The sequence below is a fragment of the Herpailurus yagouaroundi genome, unplaced genomic scaffold (genome assembly GCF_014898765.1).
Source record: "Herpailurus yagouaroundi ecotype Mexico unplaced genomic scaffold, PumYag 29, whole genome shotgun sequence".
Classification (NCBI taxonomy): Eukaryota; Metazoa; Chordata; class Mammalia; order Carnivora; family Felidae; genus Herpailurus; species Herpailurus yagouaroundi.
In genome coordinates this window covers 48016135-48042534 of record NW_024412377.1, presented here as the reverse complement: position 1 = coordinate 48042534, position 26400 = coordinate 48016135, and the positions used below count along the sequence as shown (strand labels likewise).

At 40.5% G+C, this 26400-nt stretch overlaps 1 protein-coding gene across 4 annotated transcripts in view; it reads right to left on the bottom strand.

Annotated features, from left to right (window-relative positions):
* Positions 1 to 26400, bottom strand: part of SGCD (sarcoglycan delta) — a 944201-nt gene that overhangs the window by 361895 nt on the left and 555906 nt on the right. For 2 of the 4 annotated variants that reach the window (XM_040443049.1, XM_040443057.1), the window contains one exon: positions 5695 to 5883. In XM_040443049.1, the coding sequence (XP_040298983.1) occupies positions 5695 to 5883 (189 nt within the window). Of the gene's footprint in view, positions 1 to 5694; positions 5884 to 26045; positions 26399 to 26400 lie in introns of those variants that run through there. The other 2 variants (XM_040443063.1, XM_040443038.1) reach the window with 2 other exon arrangements.

The following is a 26400-nucleotide window of genomic DNA, read 5'->3' as shown; positions in this document are numbered from 1 at the left end:
GCCAGAGGGTGGACATCCCCAGAGCAGGCTTGGTTCCTGACAGCACTCTAGGTCTCTCTGCTGTGAGGTGCTCCCATCTACCCATGAGATTCCTCTCTCCTCCCCGGAGCATGTGTGTCCTCACTCCCCTCTACTTGAGTTAGTTTGACTAGGTCGCAGTTCCTTGAGCTTTCTCCAAACAGATGATATGTCGGCGTTCTGAGTTAAGGAACACACTGGCCATTCTCTCTGGCTTTTACTGTTTTACAATGTGTCCAATTTACAAGTATTAGAATGCCTTCCTCTGACCCTCAGGGGATCTTTATCTTACTTTGGGGTAAATAAATCATGTTTTAGACATTGCACTGAACAAATTCAATTTGTCTTCATGAAAAATAGCACTTGGAAAATGGACAGTGCAGTGTCCTGATTAAGAGTATGGGCTCGAAAGCCAGACTCCCTGTGACCCAACCCCAGCTTCATGGCTTACTGACAGCATGACCTTGGGGCAAGTTATCATACTTCTTGGACTCTCTGCTCCCCTACCTGTAAAACAGGGGAAAAGTGGTGCCAAACTCATAGGGTGTTTATGAAGATTATATGGGAAAAATATTAAGTTCTGAGTTTCTATTAAACAAATAGACATTTCATTTCTTATATAACCATGTATAAAATGGTTTGACTTTTATCATTTTAATGAAGGAAAAGAGAAATATAAGTTAAGGTATCTATTAAACAAGGTATAGAAAACTATAATTTACTGAGGACCTACCATGTGACCTGCACTGACCAGGTACTGGACATCCAGTATCTTGTGCATGTATCGGCACAAAGGCAATTTAAATTTGACAAGCACATACTGAAAGCTGACTGGGTACTGGAACCGGGTTGAGGTTACAAAGATAAATAGAACATAATCCCTGCTCCTGGGAAGTTCCCTGGCATGGTTAGGGCAATGCAGCTGGGTCAAGCAACCTCACTCTCCACTTTGGTTCCATCATCTGCAAAATGAGGAGGTCTGATGAGGTGACTCCTAAGCTTTTATTTTGTCTAACAATGAATGATTTCATACTCAATTGTGCTAAGAGATCAGGCCATCTATTCATAATTCCCAAACCTTTTAAATTTTATCACTTACTAACCACTTCTGCTAAATGATATTTTAGATGATCAATACTGAGTATTTTGGGAGGTCTTCAGAGCCACATTATTTGGACTGGGTTGTTAGAATGTACTGGCAGTAGCAGCAGTCTTCTACAGAATGAGATCACACATGGTCAAGGCAAAATCCAAAAGACAAAACCATAGTGTTCTAACAGAAAGATACCTATGGTCTTATAGATACCTACTTCAATGCATTCATTTCTATACTGAGTCTCGGGGGAGGGGGGAAGTGATGTAGTTCATTGCCGGCTAGGCATCTAGTTCCCTGACATTCGTGTTAAGATTTTATTATTATTTTTTATTATTATTATCTAAGTAGGCTCCATGCCCAACATGGAGTCTTAAGTGGGGCCCGAACTCACAACCCTGAGATCAAGACTTGAGCTGAGATCAAAAGTCCGATGCTTGACTGAGCCACCCAGGTGCTCTCCTACTTTTTAAAGTAATCATCTCTTCACCCAACGTGGGGCTTGAACTTATCACCATGAGATCAAGAGTCCCCTGCTCCACCAACTGAGCCAGCCAGGATCCCCCTCATGCTAGAACTTTTTGTGTTACCCCACATTGGCTAACAGACCAGGTTCCAGAGGCAGACTGCTTGGATTCAAATCTTTACTCTGCCGCCTTAGAGCTGTGTGATGACAGATCAAGCTACCACCTTGTGAAGTTGGTACCCTATTATCATCTATTCACAGAAGGGTTAAGTTAGGTAATACTTACAAATTACAACAGTACAGTGCCTGGCACAAAATAAGCCTTCAAAAAGTTATGATGTTGATGGTGATAGCAACTGCTACCATAACTTAACATGTGCCAAGCTCCATTCTAAATAGCTTGGACTCATCACCTCATGTATTATTCACAAGAATCCTATGAAGAGGTAGGGGCTCTTACTCCCAGGAAACTGCAGCACAGAAGGCCGAGGAACCTGACAAAGTAAGAAACAGAAGCCAGATCTGTATCTAGAGCATCTCTCTCCAGAGTGTGTGAGCCCTTAACCACTCCACTATGATGTAGGGTCTCTCACGACTTTCTGTTGCCAATATCGAGCCTTTCTGTGGGTCAGAGGCTACCATAAATGTTTAACACAAATGAACTCACTGAGTCTCCATGTCAACCTATGACACAGAAATCATTATTAAGTTTATATTAAATGTTTACATGAATACAACAAGGGGATAAATCAGAAGGTTGAGACAGTGGAGGGCGAGGGTCATAAGAGACAGTGCCAAGAGAAAGAAGATGAGGACTGAACATTCACAACTATCAGGGAACTACTTGGCACAGCAAACACCAATGGCTATCTCAGATGGGAGGGACGTTTGTGGTTCAGATGAGATAGGGTAGGCAACAAAGATAGTGCCCATTTTGCCAGCTTTAGAGTTTTGTTGAAGAGCCAGATCACTAGCGCAATTAGAAGGAGGAGGTTCATGAGAGACTCCTAAAAAACTGAGAATAAACTGAGGGTTGATGGGGGATGGGAGGGAGGGGAGGGTGGGTGATGAGCATTGAGGAGGGCACCTGTTGGGATGAGCACTGGGTGTTGTATGGAAACCAATTTGACAATAAATCTCATATTAAAAAAAAAAAGAAGGAGGAGGTTCAGTGTAGTGGAAAGGGTTGGGCTTTGAAGGCAAACACTAGCTCTTTTACATCTTAGCTGTGTGTCTTCCAACATGTCACTTAACTTCTCTGAGCATTTTTTTATTAAAATGGAGATAATACCTAATTTATAGTTGTTGTGAGAATTAAATGAGATATATATTTTAAGGGCCAAGCACAGTGACTAACAGAATGAACTAAAAGAATAAATGTGTAGTAAATAGTAGTTCCCTTGGGCAGCACAGTGTGCGATGAACTAGGATAGTTTGACTTATAGGTCACAGTATTGGTAAGCCATACACTCTTCCATGGAGGGGAAAACTGAGAATACAAGTGTAACCTTGCCCACCTGCCTTATAACGAACATCAGAATATTCTGCTAAGAGCATAGGAGAGCAAAACCACTTGTCTTCTGATTTACATCTGGGATCAAGAAAACTTGGTTAGATGTTTGTCCAGATTGCTCTAACGGAAGGGTTCTTGCAGCGTATATCCTTGGGGATGGCATAGAAGTCTGACTACAGAGTAAAATTCTGGATATCCAATCTTGGATAAATTGCCAAATCCCAGAAAAACCTTCATATGACATCATTCTCTTGGTTCATTCTTACTCAGAAGGTTTGATTATACTTTCAACTTTCCCAAGTTGCAAATTATTGAACATTTTAGACGTACAAAATAATCACTCTTTTCTGTTGATGATATTTTAAAATCCATGCATAAAATGCTTGACTCTTATCCCACTGATTCCCTTTGCTCTTTCACCCCACATTCTCCAATATAAAATTGGTTAATACCTTACTCTTTCTCACGATCTTCACTGTCAGTAAATTACTATTTGTGGAATAGAATGATAATTCTAAAAGAATAGGTTTTATACTGTGATTGATGGAAAAATATGCTTTTAACTTGCAGGGAAAGATCAATTTTCTGACACTTCAGCTCTATTTGCTCAAATGCATTACTATTATAAAGCACCAATTATGGCTAATAATGGCATTATTCTCAACTCAGTAAGTACTTGGTTTGGTAAAGCTTTAAGAACTCTCAACTTTGGCAATCAATTTAGTTAACTACAGGAAATAGCCTATTTCAAATAGATTATTACCTTACTGTCATATTGCTCCCCAAACTCACATACAATCAAAGTGAATTGTCACTCAATATACATTTACATATACCTTTCCCTATTAAGCTTGCCAAATAAAACACACTCCAGAAGCCATATGTGTATGATGCCAGTTTTAAAGATTTGAGTTCATATCCTCCATCACATTCACCCCAAAATCTTTCAGGTTCTAGAAATTAACTTCATAAGAGATTAGGTAAAAAACACAGAAATAGGGGGTTAGGGGGTACATGAGTTCCAGCTAGGTTCCAATGGGAAAGTAATCAATTCTATCTTGCTCTTGGACCCCTCACCATCCAACTATCTCACCAGCGAGAACCTGAGAATGTTCCAGAATATCTTCCAACCCCTTGTCTTCTACATCCAACCAGTAGTTGAGGTATTTATTCAACACCATCTTTTAAATGTCTTTTCCATCTTTATTCTCCATTCTACTGCCCTAGCCTCAGTCTTATTTAACACTGCAAAACAAACGTTTCTCCACTTTGTAAGTTCATGAATTATAAAATAAAAACATCACAGAACATGCACATCAACAAATGGCAATTGTGGTCACTTGGACATAGGACCAAAGGGATCCTGGATACCTCTTAGAACCATAATCTCTAAAAAGATTCAGCACTCAGTCTTCTCAAAGGGAGTCTGTCTGGGAAGTACAGGCAAAAATTCTTATCTTGGGTAATGAGTGTAATAAGAAACAGAGAAATGGAGTTACAGGAGGATCCAGGGTTTTCCCAGGCAGCTATAGGAGCATCAGGCAGATGGAGAAAAGTAGCCCAAACAGAAGATACTTCCCCCGAAAAGGCAGGGAAGCATGCCTCTGCACTGTGTGTTAAGGATAAAAATAAACTTTATAATCCAGAAAAGGCAAAAATCCACTATCTTATTTGGGATTTTCACATGAAAATCTCACCGGTAACTTACTGTAATATGGTCACATTGCTCTATACAATAGGATTTATTTTTATGGCCAATCTAATTATTTGCTTTTGACATCACAAGAAAGGAAAGTAATCTCAAGGCAGCAGATTACTATCCACTATGCTTTCACTAAAAGTGAAAGGACTTACAATGCCAGAATCTCTAGGAAATCTAAAGGGGAAAAAAACCCGCAGAATGACTCCAGAAATCGTATTTCCAGGATTTTCTTTTCATTTGAACTTCAACAAGTAAATGTTCAATGTGTATAGTACCCTTAAGTACCTATAGCAAGAATTTCTTCAAAGAAGCATAAACACAATTTTTACTACAAAAAATGAAACCTGGCTCTGCTCTCATTTCCATCCTGCTCTGGCAATGGCAAAGAGAATTGCCCTTCTAAAAATCAAGGAGAATCTCAATTAAACACAGTAATGAGCTAGCCGGCATATACAGACCGTTAAAACTCTTAACTAATTCACAAAGCCTCATTTTACTCAGATATTTCTACCCTCCACTTCACAAAATCTTTCACAATCACTACTAAACTTTGGGAAAACTTAGTACTTTGAATTTTTCCCATATTTCTTCCTGCATTATTTACTCAGAGGGCTTAGAAACTACAGGATACACAGACACGGTTGTCAAAATGAAGGGAAACCATATGAGAGACTATAAAGGAGGGAAATGCCTCCAAATCGAATTACCAGCCTTTGGGAACTAGAGATGAGATAGAGGTGGATCCCCAAAAGTAATGTGAACAGAAATACTTTTAACCAAATGCCAGGCTACAAGATCTTTTGAATCCTACTACCACTACTTTTCCACATTCCTTTTTCTTTGTCCACACGTTCCCTTCCCTTCCCCCAAGAAGGGCTGAAGAAACATGTGTTTTTACTTACGATTGTGAAGTTCATGACTTTGAGAATCCAGATGGTCATGGCCAAGTTCACCAGTATTAAAATCATCAGGAGTAGGACAAAGAAATACAGGCATCTTTTCCGCCAGCCATAAATGCCCACCTTGTATACTTGTGGCCCCTCAGAGCTGGGCATGGAGCTCCGGTGGTGTGTGTACTGTTCCTGAGGCATCTGAAATAGACAAGGCAAGAGAGACGCACTCACGTTAAACTGCTGAGAGGAAGAAAAAAAAAAGAAAAAAAAATCAACTGATGAAGAGATATGGCTGGCTGCCGTCTGTACGTTTCCATCCTCCTGACAACTCCAAAAGTCAGTTTCCCCTGGACAAAAGTATCTCCTCTGGACACTGTGTTAGTCCCCTCATTTTACACAGTCATCTCTCATGATGTATATACCGAGACATCCACAGGTGCGCATACCCTGGGAGGAAGAGACCCTTAGGAAGCCATTTTCCAAATGATTCTTAGAATTCCAACCTCTTCGTGAGGGAGATGCTCAACCGCCTACCAAAGTCCTGAGGGCAAAATTTAGAATTTGTCTGAGAAAATAAATGAACCCCAACAGTTCATCGCGGTGGTATAATAAATGCTATTCAACTAATTTATTTGGTGTGTGTGGGGGGGTGCTAAATGATCTCAAATGCAGTCATTCTGTACAGCCAAAAAGTCAGGGAAAAGTAACAATTTTTATCTTCTCCCTATTTCAGAGTTCAAAGTGATGCTGATGGGCATAGATTAAGCCCCACCGGACTCAGAAATCTTCAAATGGTAGCTGGTGCTTAAATGCCTCCCTTAACAGTAACCTCATTACGTGATGAATTAGTCCTTAGGAGTTACAGGATTCCAATTGTGATCAATCAATTCACTTATTTAATAAACATTAAAGAGGCTCAAAGTCAAGGAAGGTGTGAAAATGCCTTCCAGGAGCTCGCAGGTTAATGGGAGGAAAGAACTCATTAAGTAGTGATTACAGCACAGTGAGATAAGTTAGAAAAATATTTGTCAAAGTTAAGTAATATATTAATCCTCCTTAAAGTAAGGAAGCTTTCCTTAAACCCTGCTGTTGACACAAAAGATCTTTCTCCTACCACCACTGCTTAAGTATCAACACAAATCTAAGTAAACTTATTTCAATAAAATTCTAAAACCAAAACTGAATTTAAAATTAAATACGAACAAATCAACCAATGTGTGTCAATCAAAATGGACAATAACTGACTTCTACAAAGGTTGATGATTTCCTAAAACTAAGTGACATAATGTGGTACCAAGGACTTTAGCACAGCATCTTCTGAGTCTATCATCCCTATTCTGCCATGAGCCATGTGACAAAATGGCCCCTACTGTTTTTCTCTATTCAAATACTTGCACAACCTTTCTTTTGGGATTTTTTACTTCATTTGTCCTTCACGTAAGCATACTCCATTCCCTAAGAATAAAGCTTGCCTCTTTTTATTTTCATCTTGGTCAAGATCAATGAAATGTGTTGTATGCAGTACCAAAGTGACCATGGTGACAAACAAAACGTGGGCTCTGAAATCACATCATTGGTTATTAATTCATCTTCCAGATGGGCTGGGATATGATTACTTTATAGTTTTTAGATAATCATTAAAATGTACACATAAAATCTAAAAATCCCCTTGAGAACTCAAGGCCTTTAAACATCACTGGTATTCTGAAAAGCCTAGTGAATTCTTATTTATGATCAACGGAAATGCTCAATGAAGTCCTACATGACATCTGTCTTGTTTTGGACACTATCCTAGCGCCAAAATCAGGTCCTAATATAAATATTTATTTAAATATATGTGTATGGAATGAATGAGTGAAAAAACAAATACATAAATGACAAATGAATGATTTCCCATCTAATATGAAATCCTCTGCCATCTGGGAGTGTATAGAAGCTTAAGTCCAACACCACAGGAAAATTAATTTTTAGTATCCCTGCACATTTTCACTTAGGCTTCCAAAGCGCTGGGTTCCCAACCAAGCAGTGAAATTTACGCTACAAGAGGATCTCCATTTCATAACTCAGCTCCTTATAATTCTATAGATCAGGGCTGTATTGTAACAACATAGAAATGCAACAAAGTCATTTCTCGTTAACTTTTTTACACACCAAGATCCCTTAGAAGGAGAAAGAATGTCTTATAAGTTTGAAGGAAATTACGCCTTTATTTCCTATTAAAACAAATTCTATAAATTAAAGAAATGATCACATAATTGTAAAATCGTATCTGCAAGGTCCTTTAACTCCAATGAACTAATTTTATGAATGAGCTGATTTAAGCCTAGAGTTGACCAACTTGTGCAGGAATACAGGGCTTATAGCAGGGCAAGGACAAGAATAACTGTACTGGACTCTAGTAGGTATGATGAACAATGAGAAATAAGAGTACAGAAGCTAGACATATTGCCACCACACCAGCTGCTTTTTCTTTGACATTTGCCACAACCAATGTGGGAATTACGTAATTTAGCTATAAAGTGGAAACAACATGTTCAATAAATATTTAGAAGACTCTAGAGATACGGATATCACACTTGTGACTTTTTGTTTCATACAAAGATTGTTATACCTTGACGAAATGCAGTGACTGTCTCTATTAGGCTTTCTCAATCCTGGATACATATCAGATAGCTATGGAGGCTTTAAAAACACCTATTAAATAATAGGTGTCTATTAAATAATAATCACAAAGGTAGGACTCAGGCATCAGCATTTTTATTTATTTTTGGGACAGAGAGAGACAGAGCATGAACGGGGGAGGGGCAGAGAGAGGGAGACACAGAATCGGAAACAGGCTCCAGGCTCTGAGCCATCAGCCCAGAGCCTGATGCGGGGCTCGAACTCACGGACCGCGAGATCGTGACCTGGCTGAAGTCGGACGCTTAACCGACTGCGCCACCCAGGCGCCCCAAGCATCAGCATTTTTAAAGTGTCCCATGTAATTTGGTATAGACAAGGTTGCATACCACTTGTCCAGAATAATCCTCCCTCAGCCTTGACTATGCATCAGGCCATCAGGCTCAAAAACAAACTTTTAACAAATACAAGTTCTGAGCTCTATGATGGAGTTATAATTGCTAAAAATAAATAAATAAATAAATAAATAAATAAATAAATAAATAAAATTAATTAATTAATTAAAAAAACTCCCTAGGCTGTTCCAAGCATTTGGGATTACTTCTCTAAAAACTGGCCTTCAATATATTTTTTAATAGTATGACCACTGCAAGAGAAAAAGATTGCAACAAATTCTAGAATACGCAACAGTAAAAAAGCAGAGCTTCTCTGAGGGCTTGGCAGGACTCTTGCGCTCCTAGGGACCACTGGTATTGACCACCATGTTTACTGACTAGCTGAGGAGCTTGAAGCCAGGAAGGAGAAGTAGTTCTCTTTCAAGTCACACAACAAATTAAAGGCTGAGTGGGGATCAGAATTCGGACCCCTCATGAACGATGTAGTGGCCTATTCTGTAGGTAATGAGGGCTCTTAAATCTCTACCACACCAACTGCCTACTTAAATAAGCCACGTAAAACAGAATACTCCAGTTTGCAACTCAGATGGTAAGGGAAGAAGGAAAGAACAGGGAAGGGAGTGAGCAATTTTGTATGAATGGTTACAACAGGAAGCGAAGCCAACCAAACATAAGGAAATGCATACATCTGTTACCAATAATCCTGCCGAGAAAGGGAAAATTTAGATATGCTGAGTACACTAATTTTTCTAGTCAAAAACTGAAACATGTTGAGATGATAAAAATATAAAAAGAAAGATAGTCTCCAATCTGTGTTTCTTCTTGATCCTCCCCAGTAGAAATCCTTCCAGGGAATCAAGTTTCAAGTCCTCTCTTGTCCAGGTTCCTTTCATGACTCTGGGAGGCACCCTAGTAATACATTAATAGCACCATACAATTTTTGTTAAATGGGCTAAAGTTAAGATGTTTTAATTACAACTAGTTAAGACTGTGTATTTTTCAAATTCCCTTTATGTTGGGTGGCTTTGGAGGATTTACATTAAGTTTGGAGGTCCAATTAACAGGAAGGTGAATTGGGGGTTCATATGGTTTGGGTACAGTAATAAGTATTTACGTCATTTGCAGACACTTCCTTGTAGAGGGTACATTATTTCTAGTCTTCCTCATGTAGCAATGTCTTCCAGAAATTCTTCTTCCACCCTTGGTGCCAACTCACTGAGTATGGTGTCATGAAGGTAAAGAACCCAAGTACACCTTGTGATGTAAACGTATCCTGTGATGGCCAGCACCAGAAATATCTGGGTAGTAAAGAGCCAGATGCCAGCTGGACTTTTTTTTTTCAATCATTAGTTATGTAAAATTTCAAGTGAGATCCAATTCTCACTGACACTTAGTCAAAACAGAAATTCTCTCTTGACAAGAATATATCCAATTCAGCATATAAAATTATAGGTGCTCCATACCGTTTTTATTTTTTATGGGAATCATGGAAAATAGAATGAACCAGAATTCTTACGTTTGCAGGTTATGTGCACCGTGTGTTTATATTCTGTTTGTAAAGTTGCATGCTTTACACATCACCATCAGCAGTAATAAAATCTCAGTTCTGTTGAAATTGCCACAGGAAGCAACGATCTTTCTATTGTCTATACAAGAAAGTGATAGTGCTAAACAGCTGTCATATGAAGAGGCAATCTACGGCTATGCAACCAAAAAGTATGGAAAACGTAGGTCAGTTAATTATTAACAATATCATTTTTCTGGATTTTATGATAGGTCTTTTAAAAATTAATGATTTCTTTTCTCACCCTAAACATATTCATGTTTTTAATTTTTTTGTATTTATATTTTTTTAGTTTATTTTTTCCCATTAAAACATCCCCCCAAATTATTTAGGCTTCAGGCCTCACAAAACCTGGATCCTCCCCTAGCCCCTGCCATAAAGGACCCTAGGCATACGGCAAGCCCTCAGTGGGACACCACTGTGGGACATCACTGCTTAGCTGAACACACTGCAAGGTACTGTTATCGGTCTTCCATTGGGAGTGACTTTTGGACTTCGCAGTGGATAAGAACCACTCCAGGGTAATTGATGAAATGCACATTCCTAGGTGCATTTATGCCCTAATTCAGTAGGGCATCTCAGGAACCTGTGTTTATTAACAAGCACCAAATGATTTTGATAGATGTGGCTCAGAGACCATGCTTTGAGAACATGAATTTAGACCTAACATAGAGATACATCCCTGGCCCAGTCATTGGCTCACCCATTTTCCTCCCATGTCTATATAGACTATATATAAATATACATATATAAATATGAAGGCTGGCAGAGTAAAAAAAAAAAATATATATATATATACATATATGTGTATGTATATGTGTGTGTGTGTGTGTGTGTGTGTGTGTGTGTGTGTATAGACAGAGAGAGAGGGAGGGAGAGGGAGAGAGAAAGAGTCATATTTTTTTTACTGTGTCATCCTTCACATTTTCACTGCTTTCCTTCACTGATGCTTCCATTTCCACCATCCTCTTTCAGCAGGATACTGAATATTATGCTCTTTACAACCTTTGGTGTCTTGGTTTTTAAACGTGCAGGTATCTTTTCTGCCATGAGAAAGAGATCTCAGCTTACATGCATCTATATCTATTGTACCGCGCATGTGAATTTTAAAAAGGGGTCCCTCTATCCCAATACCGTCTTCTCGAGAATCATAAGACTAGGACTTTCCATCAGTCTTTGGGAACCTCTTTAATTGTTACACAACATATTTTACAGTGATATGTGTAATCTCTCTGAATGTATCCTAAATGCTTTTAAGTATGTAAAACTTTTAACTCCAGGAGCAACTAAACAACGGTATGTTTATGTGTGTTTGTAATTATATAAAATATGTGTGTGTACATGTGCGTACATGCATACACTTATTCAATGAATAAAAATGAAGCCAAAACAACATAACCAACGCACATCCTCCAGTAACACAAATCTATAAGATCACAAGTAAAAGAAAGTAAATTTACACAATTTGACTCCCTTTCCAAATACACATGTGATTATACTGATGTCAAAAGTAGGCTTAGATCTAAAGCATTATTCTATTCCTTTATGAGCCCATTTTCAGTGTTCATTTGTTTATAAACAAATCCAGTTGACTTATAGATCATCTATGCCTTGCGCACAAAATGCAAGGGAATTGTATTTCTCATAGAATGAATATAGTGGAACTTACTGTTGTTTTGCCCTTAGATAGGAAGGAACTACATAGAGTCAAGGTCATACCATAATATAATAACCAAATATCATCACGGGTTAATTAAGTAGCTGCTACATATAATAGATGCTGAGTTTCCAAAAAAGGTCATTTTGGATGCACATATTACTAAAGCATGGTTTTGAAAGCTGCAGTCTCATGGTCTCACACATTCAAACATTCTTACCTGGGATCACGTAACACTAGAGAATCAAGGCCTGATCCTAATTTGTCAGCCTTCAGGACAGTATCCTTTCACAAGACCTCTTCTTAGGGTGTATAACCCTATTTGTTTCCCTGTTGCCATTGCAGCCATCACCAATAGCTTAGTGACTTTCTGATAGCCATGAAGCTTTTCTGAATGGACTCACAAATGCCCAACACCAGTCATAGGAGCCACTGGAGGATTTGTACAAATCCCAAGTTTATGGTGAAGTCATTACAAAGACCCTTAAGCCAGGCCAGACTAGCTGGCCCCTGAACCCTGTAGCTATTGCTCCCAAGGAAGCTGAATTATATGTTCAGCTTAAGGTCACCAACACTAAGCTTCAGAGTGATGAGCCCTACTTCTTTGACAAACCTTTGACATCCTAACACAGAAACACGATCATACTCAAGTGATCATACATTTCATACATGTTGACTTCCCTTCCTCAATCTAATTGACACCAAATAGCTACTAGCCAATCTCAAACTGCCCCAGTTCTTAGATTTCATCAGTTGCTATAAGGTGGATGGAAGGTCCTGGGGCAGAACCCCATACAGCTGGCATACTTTGTGAGGCTGCGTACATATTTGAATCTAATACTGCTATAAGTCCTCATTTGTCTGCGCTCAGTGTTTTTATTTCCACAGAGATCTTCTTCAGGAGAAGAACAAATGTTGTCCTTTTGTCTCCCCAAATAAAAGAGATACCTAGAGAATAGTTAGAGCATCTGCATTATCAATCTGCTATGGAGGAATGCATTATGTTTTGAGAGCTGGTTTTAAAATAACTAGTAAACTTTCTAAAGACACATATAAGGCCACCAAGTTTCCTGATGATTTTTCTTTTGGGCCTGTAAAATTTTAGACTATGATCTGCTCTACTAACAAGGTAGAATTGAGAACAAGGAGGTACTGGCATGCATTTCACTCCTGCTTGCCAGACTCTTCTGCCCACTAGGCTTTATAAATATCTTGTTCCATAAGGGAATTTATAGGGATGCCAAGGACGGCAAGTCTGTAAAGTTACGCATAAGAGGGAAGAAACATGGCAGAGCACGGACCTGGCCTTCAAAGGGAATTCCCAATCACAATCTATTTTTTCAGCAAGAAAAAATATTTTGGCCACTAAGTTCCAAGTACCACAGCAGGTCCTAGAGATACGTAGGTCTTCAAATGAAGGAGGAGGATCGTATTTCTGCTTTCTTCAAGCTTGTACTTTCATGGAAGAGATGGACAATACTCTTGCCAACAGATTAAGCCATTAGATCTACGTTAGGTGTTAAGAAGGAAATGAAGAGGGTTCCTTAGGAGAGGATGGAGAGTGATCCACTCTGATCATGGAAGGCCATTCTGACAAAGGGACAATTAAAAAGGAGAACACATTTTTCAACAGAAGACACAGCAAGCATTCTGGCCATAACAGCCTGTTTAAATTAAGCAGGGTTGGTGGCAAAGCTGGTGCTGAATGAGCTCAGTGGACAGACTAGTTTGCAGACAGAGACTCTGGCCCACCTGGACACCTTGTAAGTTATGAAAAGGAGTAATGACTTAAAATGGCCCAATGAATAACTACCATCTTATTTAGAAATAAGACCAATAGGACAAATCACGGGAGCTAGGGTTTGTTGATAATGATGCTGCATGTTAATATCTCCAGTACATTTACAAGTAAACATGAATCACATCACTGTGTACGAATCTAACCAGTTTATGTAAATAGCAGGACTGCATTCCCCCACAGCTGCATCACAGTATCTAGGGTTTGTGTGAAATCACAGTCATTTTGGATTATCTTGGCACGAAAATAGTTTTCCATTAGCCATGTTAATTTTGAGGTCTCTGATTTCAAACTATCTGCTTTCCAGGGTTGTTTTCCATCAGCCATCCAGATAGCACATTAGTCTTGGTTTGTTAATATTTGGCACAATTTAGACAATTGTAACAAACTCATCACTTCCGGTTGTGATTTAACAATCAGCACTTTTCTTATAAAAATTCATCTGTAAGAACAAATGCTTGTTTATGTGAAACAGTCTAAGAATGGCATCTTCTGTTTAAACACGTATGTGGATTAATTTAAAGGTTAGGTATTCCACAGTTTAGTTTTCTAAGAATTGGAATATGTAAGTGTTGAACAATTTTTACTGAAAAAAAACTAGACGAGTGTATGTTTTTAAAAAAAGCTTAAGAGTACACATTTAAAACCTTCTTTTGTTGTTGTTCACACTTCCAGTTTCCCTCCACAGAAGTGACTATTACTAGTTTTTTTATCTTTATAGAAATGTTGAATAAATATGCAAGCTTTATTCAATATGTACACACATGTTTAAATTTTCCCTTTTTACACAAAGAATGGCATATTTAAGGCTCTTTATTGTTCTGAATCTAACTTGGTTAGATTCTGAATCCAACTTAATATAGCCAAGGGATAGTCCCATGAAAATATACATAAATTTGTATTTTTTAAGTTAAACAGTTTGAAATTATATGGATACATGATATTTTACCTAGCCAACATGTTAGTTATGAGCATTGAGGTTGTTTCCAATAATTTTCTGTCACCAAGGCTTATTTTAACAAATAAGTACTTATCAGGGATTCTCATGACATTAGCAGTAAAAAGATGCCCTGTTTCTTGGACCTTCCATTCTAGTGGGGAAAACAATCAACAGATAAACAAACCAAAATGAAATTTTAAACTTATCCTTGAGAAGGCGGCTTAGGAAGAAAAAAAAAAAAAAGAAAGAAAGAAAGCAGGAGGAAAGGATAATGAGCGGGAGCCTCTTGTCTCAAGGATGGTCAGGAAAAAACTCTATAGTGGAAAGATTTGTGACAAAAGCATCAAGTGAGAGAGCAAAGCATGAAGACATCTGGGGGAAGCACTCTGGTCAGAGGAAACAGTATAAGCACATGCAAAGGCACTGAGGTGGGAATTCAATGGGCAAGTTTGAAGGACAGTGTGGCTAGACCAGAGCAAAGAAGAGGGAAAGTGTTTGAGAACCAATTTGGGAGTGCAGGCAGAGGGGTGCACACTGGGTCTTATAAGCCACTGTGAAAATCCTAAGGAGGGTACTGATTATGCTGTTAACTATCTGAGAACCGAGGCATCAGAGGAAGAGGGTCCGATCTTTGCTTCGGGATCTGTAAGGAAGAGAGTACTGCAACAAGAATGCAGATAGAGAAACCAGGCACCTGTGATTACTGCTATTGCTCAGGGGCTGGTGGGGGCAGTAGCCCAGACTGGAGCAGCGGTGAGAGAGAAGTTGGTGAGGTATGACTGTATTTCAAGTCTTTTTGGAAAGTAGAGCTAACAGCATTCGCTGCTGCCAGAGACACAGGGTGAGGGTAAGAAAAGGAGAGGAGCTGGGGAATGCCAAGGGTCTGGTGTGAGTAGCTGGGTGAAGGATGGTACCATTCGTCATGTTGGGGAACACTAGGAGAATAGTGGGCTCGCCGGCAGGTGGTGGATGGAGTGTACAGAGGGGAGAGAGAGAGGTCAAGTTGATTCTGAAATGCATAGAAGAATCCATGGGGGTGGAGTCCCAAAGGCACTTTGAAAGGAGTCTGGAATTCAGAGGAAAGACTGGGCTTAGAGATTAAATATTCAAGTCTCCTGTATATGAATGTTATTTAAAGCCCCAGTAACGTAGCATGCATGTTTCATCTATGTCCAAATGTGCCTCAGAGAAGTCCTGAGAAATTGAATTGCTAGGTCAAGCTGCGTATGTGTGGGGAGTGGGGGTGGGGGGAGGGGACAGTGTTTCTTATAGATATTACCAAAGTTCTCTTCCAATGTATAATATGCCTTATACTTACATTCAAAAGGTTTATTTCTGATCAACTGGAAGATATTTCAGTATAATTGCGACCATTATTTCTCACCATCTCTGAGAGTTAGAAGTATGAAGTGCCAGCTGAGGTAGTTTTAAATGGAAATATATTTTTGAAACACACACACATATTTGTACTAGGGACCATTAGATACATGAGCTAATACATTCTTGGCAATACCCTGGAAGGTGAATATTATTAAAATCATTTCATAAATTAAGATTCTGAGGTACTACAGAGTGAAGGAAAGTACTCAAGGACAGCTCTAATTAGTATGCTGGTTAGGGTCTGGACTCAGAGTGAGGCCCAGTGTTCTTTCCACCGCATATGGAATGTGGCAAAGACTTGCCTTTCCCTGAATGTAACATGAGGTGTTTAGAATTAGCATCCTTGTGTACTTAGTGCCGCATGCGTTTAAAATGGCGTAAGCACGGCCACCGCCTGACAAGTCTGTGTTTTCCTTCAGATCCTCCCAAGCTACTGTTCTGGGCATTTGGAATACATCAGTGAGCTGAAACACAGATGCCTAATCTCACGGCAGTGGTGAGAGGCAGTGAAGGGGGAGACAGATAACAAATATGAAACCAAAGTATATTACACTTATGTTACAGGGGACAAGTACTAGGGGTAAAGGACTCCCCCTGATCAAAAGACAGGAAAAGGGGGATCAGAAGTATGGGGGTTGGGGGAATCAGAGCAGGTTCGATTCTTAAAAGCATGGGAAGGGTTAAACTCATGGAGAAGGTAATATCTTAAGAGACTTGAAGGAATCTGGAGAGTCATTGAAGCTTTGGCTGTGCATAAAACGTGGACATCATTGTAACGTGGTTCTTGATGCTCCAAAGTGATGACTAAAAGAGAACATGTAAACTGAACACCCTTAAAGAGGAAAGATAATTTCAAACACCTGACCACAATTTTAATCGTATCATTTTCACATGTGCACTTGGCATGCATCTACCCATCAGAGCCTCACCTATGGTCAGATTTTGTTTTTAAAGAATGTGACTTTTTAATGTTTATGTGAACAGTGAGGGAGGGGCAGAAGAGAGGGAGACAGAGGATCCAAAGCAGGCTCCGCGCTGACAGCATAGAGGCAGATTCAGGGCCTGAACTCACAAACCACAAGATATAACCTGAGCTGAAGTTGGATGCTTAATCTACTGAGCCACCCAGGCGCCCCCATGGCCACCTTTCTTAACAGGAGTGACAGTCCTTTGCAGCAAACCAGCTGTGTCATACAAGACCAATGTTTCTTAAATCCCTGTGACGACTCCAACCAGAATCAGTAATGAGGATCCCAGTTGAGCGTCTAGAACTCTTCTGTGACTTGGGGATCAAGCCATGTAATAATAATGAACATGACTCAAATACTTAAGACTGGACAATGAGATGCAAGCTGGAAGGGGACACAAGCAATATAAAGTTGAAATCATTATTTAACAGGAGAAAACCAGGTTCAGGGAGACCAGAGAGTAAGTCAGAAATAAGGCCAAAGTGGGCCAGAGAACCACAGGCTTCCCACAGATCCGGGCTTTGGTCTTTTCAGCTGTTTGACATCACTTTCATCAACCACCACGGGCACACCTTCGGAACAAAACCCAACGGCAAATCACAACAAACCCATTGGTTTGCTAGCCCAAAGAAAGCATGCAAATCTGATGACAAATGCTTGTTTAATGGTTACCATGTGCCAGACACTGTTCTAGATGCTTTACTGAACCTATATAATTCTCACAGTCATGTAATTATGAGGAAGGCACTATTATTATCCCCACTTTACAGCTGAGGCAACTGAGAAACAGAGAGGTTAAGTCATCGACCCAAACACAGTTGGAGTGTTAAAGCAAGAATTTGAATTTAGATTGTCTGGCTGAAAAACCAATCCTCCTAACTCATGTTAAATGATTCCACACAAAAGTGTCTACTTGGTCAGAACAGCCTGATGACTAATGAAAAACATGTTTTTGTGACAGTTTGAGCGTGAATTTCTCAACATGTATATGAACTGTAAGACAATTCATCGATACTACGAATACTATGGTAACAGTAGTTGCTGCGGTACATGTTCCTTAAGTACAGGCATCTTTCCCAGGTAATAAGCCATCTTTGATTGTGTCTCTGGAACCCACAAACTTTTACAGCATCATGAAAAACAGCTACAACAAATTAGGTGCATCTTTTAATAGTGATTCAATAGTTCCATAAAATTAGAATTGATCCAGTAGATTTTCCCTTGACAATTGTGTTTGGTAATGATCTTTTGCTGTGCTCTCAAATATTTGCAATGAAATCTTTGGTCTGAAAGGAAATGCTATTTACCTCATTCTTAGTCATGTTATTTGTATGTATGTATGTTTGTATGTATGTAAGGAAGTATTTACATTTTTTTTGTTTTGTTTTAAATCAAGGCGTCCAGAAACAAACACGCTAACAATAATAGTGAAGTTATTACGTACTTGGATAAGTACCTGGCATGCCTCCATATATGTATATATGTATACCTATTAAGCTATAATTTACTTCCAGTGAAAAACACAAATATTAAGTATTCAGCTCAAGTTTTACAAATCTGTACATCTGTGTAAACAATATCTGATCAAGGCAGGGAATATTTCCAGAACCCTAGAAAGTTCCCTTATGCCCCTTCCTAATTAATCCCCATCCCTAGAGGCAGTGACTGTTCTGATTCCTAGCACAATAAAAATTTTAATTCCATGTACGATACTATGATGTGATTACTCCAAGGAATATCTGACTTCAAAACCTGTGCACTAGGCATGCTGTCCTACTGCATTTTTGCTCAGTAGATACCTACCCATGACCTACTCGACAGTGCCCTCTAAGAGAGTAAGGTCATAATGCTTTAATTTATTTCCTATGCATCTAGAATGGTACTTTACGTACCACCCTTAAAAGAACTATAAAAGAAAGGTGATTCAAATCTTTTTTTGTTTTTCTTTTTTTTTTTTTTTTGAGAGAGAGAGCAAGAGCACCAGAGCAGGGGAGGGGCAGGGAGAGGGAAAGGGAGAAGGAGAGCGGGGGAGGGGGAGGGGGAGGGAGAGAGAGAGAACATATCTTAAGCAGGTTCCGCACCCAGCACAGAGGCCAATGCAAGGCTTGATCTCATGACTGTGAGCTGAAATCAAGAGTCAGACACTTAACCAACTGAGCCACCTAGGTGTCCCTCAAATCATTTTCTATATTCTGAGGTTCAGAAAAGAAACCCTACTGAAAGATTACTATTGAAAACACCTATAGATCAGGAGGGTGGGGTTAGTGAATAAAGTGGACACATAACCCTCTCAAAGTAATGGGAACAACCCAGGTCCTACTACCTGCCATGCTGTGGGAGACCAGACTAGTGACACCCTTCTTTACCTCTTTCTAGATTATCTAGATTTATAGATAATATCTCAGAATGTCTAAATCCTTTGTAATTAGTTAAGAAAAAAAAACACTTGGTGATCCAAAATGTGCCTTTAGGCCAGCCCTTAGACTGTAATCTGCTGTTCACATCCTTGGCCTGGCAAATACCAGGTGTAGTTTTGTCTACAACAGAAGTGATGCCACAAGCCTTGGAAGATCAGGGCCAACTTTGGGAGTTAATGTGTGTCATTACGTGGTCATTACTTAAGGATATTAAGAAGCATCCTTAATAGAAGAACTGGCAACAGGAAAATGGAATGAAATTTAAAGAGAGAGCGAGCGAGCTGGAACGAGTATAGGACAAGAGAGATGATGGCGGACAACCACAGGTAAGAACAGGAAGGAAAGGAACACAGTGTGACTCTGCCTGTCCGCTATTCCTAGGTTCTAAGTAGTCTTCTTTCATGGAACATGCCACTCCCACTACCACAACCCTAACCAGAGTTAGGACAACAGGGTGGTGTCTAATGTTTGCTTGGACGAAGGAGCTAACAGCTGATATTTATTCACTGAGCTCAAGAAGTACAGTTTCCGTGGCTAAATACTTCAACCCCAGCTGGTAACTAACTGCAGGGTTTCCAAGAGTTCAGAAATATGTTATTTAGAATTCAGGGTGCTCATGAGAGAGTCTGATCCTATCACCTCGCAAAGGAAAGTGGGCTGAACAAGGAGGGAGTTTCTAATCCCTGGCAATATAGTTTTTTATCAGGAAACTGGGCTTGTGTTAATAGGTGCCACTGCATTATCAGTTACAAAGAAGAATAAAGCCTTAGCTCCACATTCACCTACACACCCGGAGCTCCGTTAGGACAGCCACCAGCAAAGGTTTTCGAGCAAGCCAATCTCACAGGATTTATACACTTAGTGAACCGTGGTGACACCTTCCTCCCCAAGTCCTACAAACCTCTCTGACAGCAGGCCAGGGGCCACAGATTACAAGGCTTCTTTATATAAAGTGGTTCACACTTGGCAATTGGAATTTGAAATAATAATGAAGACAATCACTTCTTTGTGTGGCAGCAAAGGTGAAAGAGCACAGTGGAATCTGGAGAGAAATTCGGGCAATGCAGAAAAAGTAACTTGGATAACTCAGGGTAAAATATTCTTTCCTCTGCTGATTGTGCCCATACTTCTTTTTATCTTGGTTTGCCTATTTCATTCTTTGCCAGTCTGTCTCATGCTGTCTTAGTCAATATTAAATGTGTGTGTGTGTGTGTGTGTGTGTGTGTGTGTGTGTATTTCCTTCTGCTATAAGATCATCTCACCTCCCACTCTTCCTTCTTACTGTGCCACTTCTCCCACAAAATCACTCTCTTCCCCTTAGGTTAATAGACATTTGGTGTTCTGTTCATGGAATATGCACCTGGCAGATGACTGGAACTGAGTTCAGGGAATCATATTTTTGTCAAGAGGAGTTTAAGTAGAATGTGCTCAAGAAAGGTAAGGAGAATATCACAGGAAAAGAGGAGGGACATATGAAATAATTCAAGATGCCCATCCTTGGGAAAGGAAGACTTGGACCTTCATAAAGTAATGGGAGAGCTTTAGAATTCCAAAAACGATAGATTATGAGAAACAGAAAACACTCTAGTGGCATCGGATCCCATTGTACAGGTGGGAAAGCTGAGATCCAGCAATTAGTGAAGTCAGGACCTATCCCAAGATTTCTGACCACTTCTATCTTTACTCCCTTTCTCCACCTCACTTCTGCACCAAGTACCATCACCCATCTCAAATGTGGCTCCAGAGCCCATGACAAAGGGCATAGGTGACAAAGCGCAGACATGAACATTGGCTCAATTTGAGGAGAGTTGAGGTGAGAAATGACACCCCAGCTGCCTTGCAGAGTAGAGAGGTTCTCCATCATTGAAGGCACTGCCAACCCATGTGGCTGATATCTGTCAGCAATGCTATAAATGGCATCCCTGCAGTGGATACTGACTTAACCACATCTTAAACAAACCCAGTTCTGTGCACAGTGTCTGGCTGGCTTCAAAAGAATCACTCAGAGAGCTTTTAAAAATATAGAGACTCTCCAACTCTAATCTCTGGAATTCTGATTCAGGAGGTTTTGAGAAACCATGGAGGCTGGTGATTTCTGAGGAAACTTCCAATACTAAGATTCCAGTATGTTTCTCTCTCTTTTTGTTTGTTTTGTTTTTGAGACTTGCCTTCCAAAGTATCACTAAGTTATCATTACTGAGGCGATGCATATAACATGTAGTCCACACCAGACTCATAGTCAAGAAACAAGAAGCGTTGCCATTGTCGCAGACTGCCCGTGTCCCTTAGACAGTCTTTTGATCTCAGTGTTCACTTTCCGGATCTCAGTGTCTGCTTCCATAAAGTGGAAGGAATAGATTACTGAGGCAGTGTTTTTCAAATGTATTTGTTTATTTGGTTTTGTTGTTGTTGTTGCTGTTCTTGTTGTTTTGTTTTTTGTTTTTAAGCATTTGTGGCCCCAACTGTCCATGCCTGTCCTACAGGCATCCTCCCTGGTGTTCACTGATAATAGATAGGCGCTGATAGGCTCATCATCTGGAAGAAATCTCGATCTGAATTTGTGGGTTCCTACTCCATACCCAGAGGGTGAAGCATGGTTGGCTGTAACCAGTATGGTAGTATCATCGCATGGGACCAGTGGGTACACAATCCAGTTCTGGGTGTGTATTCTGAGATGCGAGGGAAAGTCTACATGGGACAGGATCCCTTCCTGATGAAAGAGGCAAAGTCTCATGAGGAAAGGTGTTTTCCCCTTCATGCCCTGCCACCTGTGCCCTGACTTAGACATGATGCACGGACATGAGCACAGGAAGGTCAGCTAAAGGGCAGAAGATGGGGAAGCAGAAAGGAAGCTGTGTTCACTGGGGACAGTGCTCAGTTGTCGCACTAGCCCTGGACTGTCCAAGCATGACCTATACCTGTCCACGCCAAAAGCAACACCTTATACCTTCAGACTTCTGTGAGCAGAGTTTCTATTACTGTAGCCAAACACAAGTTTCACGGGTACTGCCTTAGAACGCCCTTTTCAGATGAAATCTCCTGCAAAACCCCAATACAGACAACAAGTCAAAGTAGCTGGGCTACAGTAGAAATACAGAGAGGGTGTTTCCAGTTCCAGAACCATCCTTCCCCAGATTCCTGACGAGGTTCTTCCACGGAACCAAAACCAGCCAGGACCAGCATCTCTTAACGTGGAGACCCCATTAGAGATCCTCAAATCTTCCCTGAGACCTGAGAGTTCTTCACCAAATCTGTTCTTGTGTTTTTCTTTCTTTCTTTCTTCCTTTTTTTTTTTTTTTTTTGGTGTGATTATTTGGTGTAAATTTTGTCCTAGAAAATATAGGTCAGATTCACAACTAATGCCTACTACCACACAGTTTTGGTGTATTTGTATTAACCATGTGATCGCGTGGGTGACAAATGACTCCATTCTAATTTTCATGAAGAGAGAAAGGAGAAGAATGTGACACAACATAAAATGGCACATTCCTTCAAGGTGCAAATAAAAGGACAGAGTGAAGGTAGATGGGAAGAGAAAACAGCTGCTGAAGAATCAAGCGTCTGTCCAGGATATAGGAATGTAAGTGCGCTGGGATCAAAGTAATCTCTGGGTACGTGTTAGTCCCATATTCATGGTGTAAACCTTATTAAATTCCATGGGGCGCCTGGGTGGCTCAGTCGGTTAAGCGTCCGACTTCGGCTCAGGTCGTGATCTCGTGGTCCGTGAGTTCGAGCCCCGCGTCGGGCTCTGTGCTGACAGTTCAGAGCCTGGAACCTGTTTCAGATTCTGTGTCTCCCTCTCTCTGACCCTCCCCCGTTCATGCTCTGTCTCTCTCTGTCTTAAAAAAAAAAAAAATAAACATTAAAATTTTTTTTAAAAATTCCAATAATTCATGTTCTACATAAGAAACCAAAGTTCATAATCTGAATGTTATGAGATATATTTCTCTGTATTTAATGCAAAATTTTGTTTTAGGACTATGTTTATTCAAGAATGATTAAAACAGAGAGGTAGTATCTAGGTGAGTATTTTCGGTTTGTACATATGTGACAGTACAATAAAATAATTAAGTCGATAATGAGGGCATTGATTTCCCCCACAAACACCCTGTTTATGAAAGGGGTTTCCATATTACTCATACTCAAGAAATTCTGCACTACAGGATGGCCCAGGTGTCTTCCGGATGGTCAAATCCAAGATTCTATGAACCTCCTAACCTTATGAAAGTAGAATTCAACACTTTCACCAATAAATGGTACAGGTATGGCCTTAGAGATTTTTTTTTAATTAAAAATAATGTAAATAATTTCATTCATCAAAATAAAGCCTATGTATCCTTTTATCTTCCTCTGAAAAACTTTGTCTTTATGACAAAGTGTCCGTGGGCAGGGCCTAGAACAAACTGGTCACCACAATCACTCACCCATCTGCACCTGGTCCATTCACTCAACACCCCCAGTGGGAATACCTCTGGATGGAAGAAATAGGGGTTAAAAATAAAGCCTTAAGAGCCTGCTCCCTCGCTGCTTGGGAAATCTGAACCCCTGGGCGTTGCCGTTCTTACAAAATGTGCTTTCTGATTGCTTCCAGAAGGCACAGCGGGGCAGACTGGCCACAGGGTCTCCCATCGTGTTAGAGGGTAAAACAATTCTCACTGAGACCGTGGTTTATCCACACACTTCAAGCGAATGAACTGGTGCCTGCTGGTTTGTACTGTTTCTAGTCCGCAGGCTTCATTCCTGGTCACCGTCTCCTCCCTCCGCCCTCACTGCCCCCTGTGTGGAGTGGCCACTCCTCTACCCTGTTGCCTGCACCTCTGCCCTGATTCCTTCTCCTCTACCCTCTCACCCCTTCTTTTTCTTTTCAAATGTCAAGGGAGCTTGATTCGCCCCTCCTATACTTCCAAAAAAGGGAAACTATAAAGTTTCTTCCAAGTTTTAGGCGCTGCCGTTCAAAATTCTGTAACCCGGAGCTGCCATTTCACGCCTGCTCTGCTCAGTGCTTGACACAGGCTAAATTTAGACAAGTATGACATTAGAGCTCACTTGAGTCTCCTTTTTCACTGGCAGTGGGCTTGGCTATGGCTCATGTCGGTTCCTAATGTGTCCTGGCATTCTGCTCACCCAGTAGGCACTTAGGAAAATCACCAATGTAGTCACCGTCTATGCTGAACTCCAAATGCACATTTGTTTCTGTCCCACATCCTGTGCGTCCCAAACCCTCGCCACCCAACATAACACAGAAATAAGACTGATGAAAAAAATGTTTGCATGCCGCTCTTCGAGTAAGAACCCCTGCTGGCCCCCATTTCCCAATTCCTTCCTCCAAGTGCACAACTGTGGAGAACATGAGGGCTGAGAGTGCGGACTTTCCACCGAGAGAATAGAGGTCGGCCTGCACAGACGTCTTACACAGAAGATGAGGAGCTCCAGCCCTGTATCCCTCATTCACCCATCAGTCTGGACTGTTAGCTCCTCACTGAGAGATTTTAAAACTAAAGTAAACACGCACCTGAATCCATTCATTCAACTCTTTCTCCAGCTTGACTCTTGGCCAAGACCCTCTGGAGAGCACAAGAGCTGTCACCAATTGCTCTGCCAGCAATCACAAAGCTGGAGTGAGATTTCGTCCAGCCCTTCCTGAGCTGAACGAGTTTCTTAAGTGCAATTACACAGTGTATTTTCCAAATGCTAAGCACAGTATAAGGTAGAGCTTTCCCGGGGTGGGGTATAAAAACCTGTACTGCATTATAGCTGATACATATGAGGAAGGATTATTTAAAAAGTTGGGTTTTTTTAAAGCACTCTTTCCGGTAAAGTGTAAAATAAAATCAATTAAGGAGCTAAAATTCACCCTATCCTATGTCTGTCTTATAGCGACGATTATGAAGAAACTACTGTTTTCTGTTTCCCTTTAGTTGTCTCTATTTCCAAAATACAGAAGTAGTTTTTGAGAGTAAAACTGCCACTAACTTTTCAACTCAGGATAGTTGAAAACTATTATAAAAACAGAATTACAAAGGTTGATGCAGCATATTTCTAGGCAAACCTATCAGTGGGCTCCTTAATGACAGCCCAAATCCCGTAGAATAATAAGAGATGCCAGGAACTCATATACACATATCTGCTCCCACACTCTGAAAATGTAATCCAAAATAGAAACTTCCAACTCTGATTCCCTGCTAAAATGAAAGCTATTTTCTGCTAAAAACACCCCTCTCAAAGCTCTCATGAAGCTTCACTATCTGTGAAGAACACAGATAGTTTCATCTCAAATGATCTTTCGTGCCAACGAACCGTCCTTCCACGCAGATAAGTTACAGAAGGTGGGAACAGGGTGACCGCCCAAGTATTCGCAAACTTTTCCTTTCCCGTTTGTGTTGCTAGCTAAATCCCAACTTTCAAAAGTGTCTCAGTCCTGCTGGAAATCAGAACTTGAAGAGGGTATGGGGGAGGAAAAAAAAAAAAATGATTACAAGTCCACACCGAACGTCTGAAGGGATGGAGTTCTAACTTGCAACACACACGCACACCGGCCAAAAACTCCCAGTACTTGCAAACAAACAGCAGGCTGAGAAAGTGAAAAGAAGCGTGGAAATGTAAAAACTTAACAGCGCCCTACCTCGCTTGTCTGCTTCACAAAGCGCCTGATGAAAATCGCCCACAAGCCCAGAGCGAGCGGAGAGGCTCTGAAGGAGGCGGCCGCTCAGCCCGCCGAGCGTGAGCAGGCCCAGCCTGTGTTCAGAAGCTGCCCCAGTCAGATTTTCCAACTGCAGAATTGCAGCCAAGTCCCTGCCCATGCCTGAAGAATTTCCTGAACAGCATTCCCGTTCTTTCTCTGACGGCTTTGAAACCGTACTCTGTCTGTACTTCAATAAGGCTTTGTCAGGCCAACTCAGAGCTACTGGTCTGTCTCCAGCTATCAATGGGAAACACATGTGTCAAGCACAGACTCGCTCCCCTGCAACAGCGTCCGT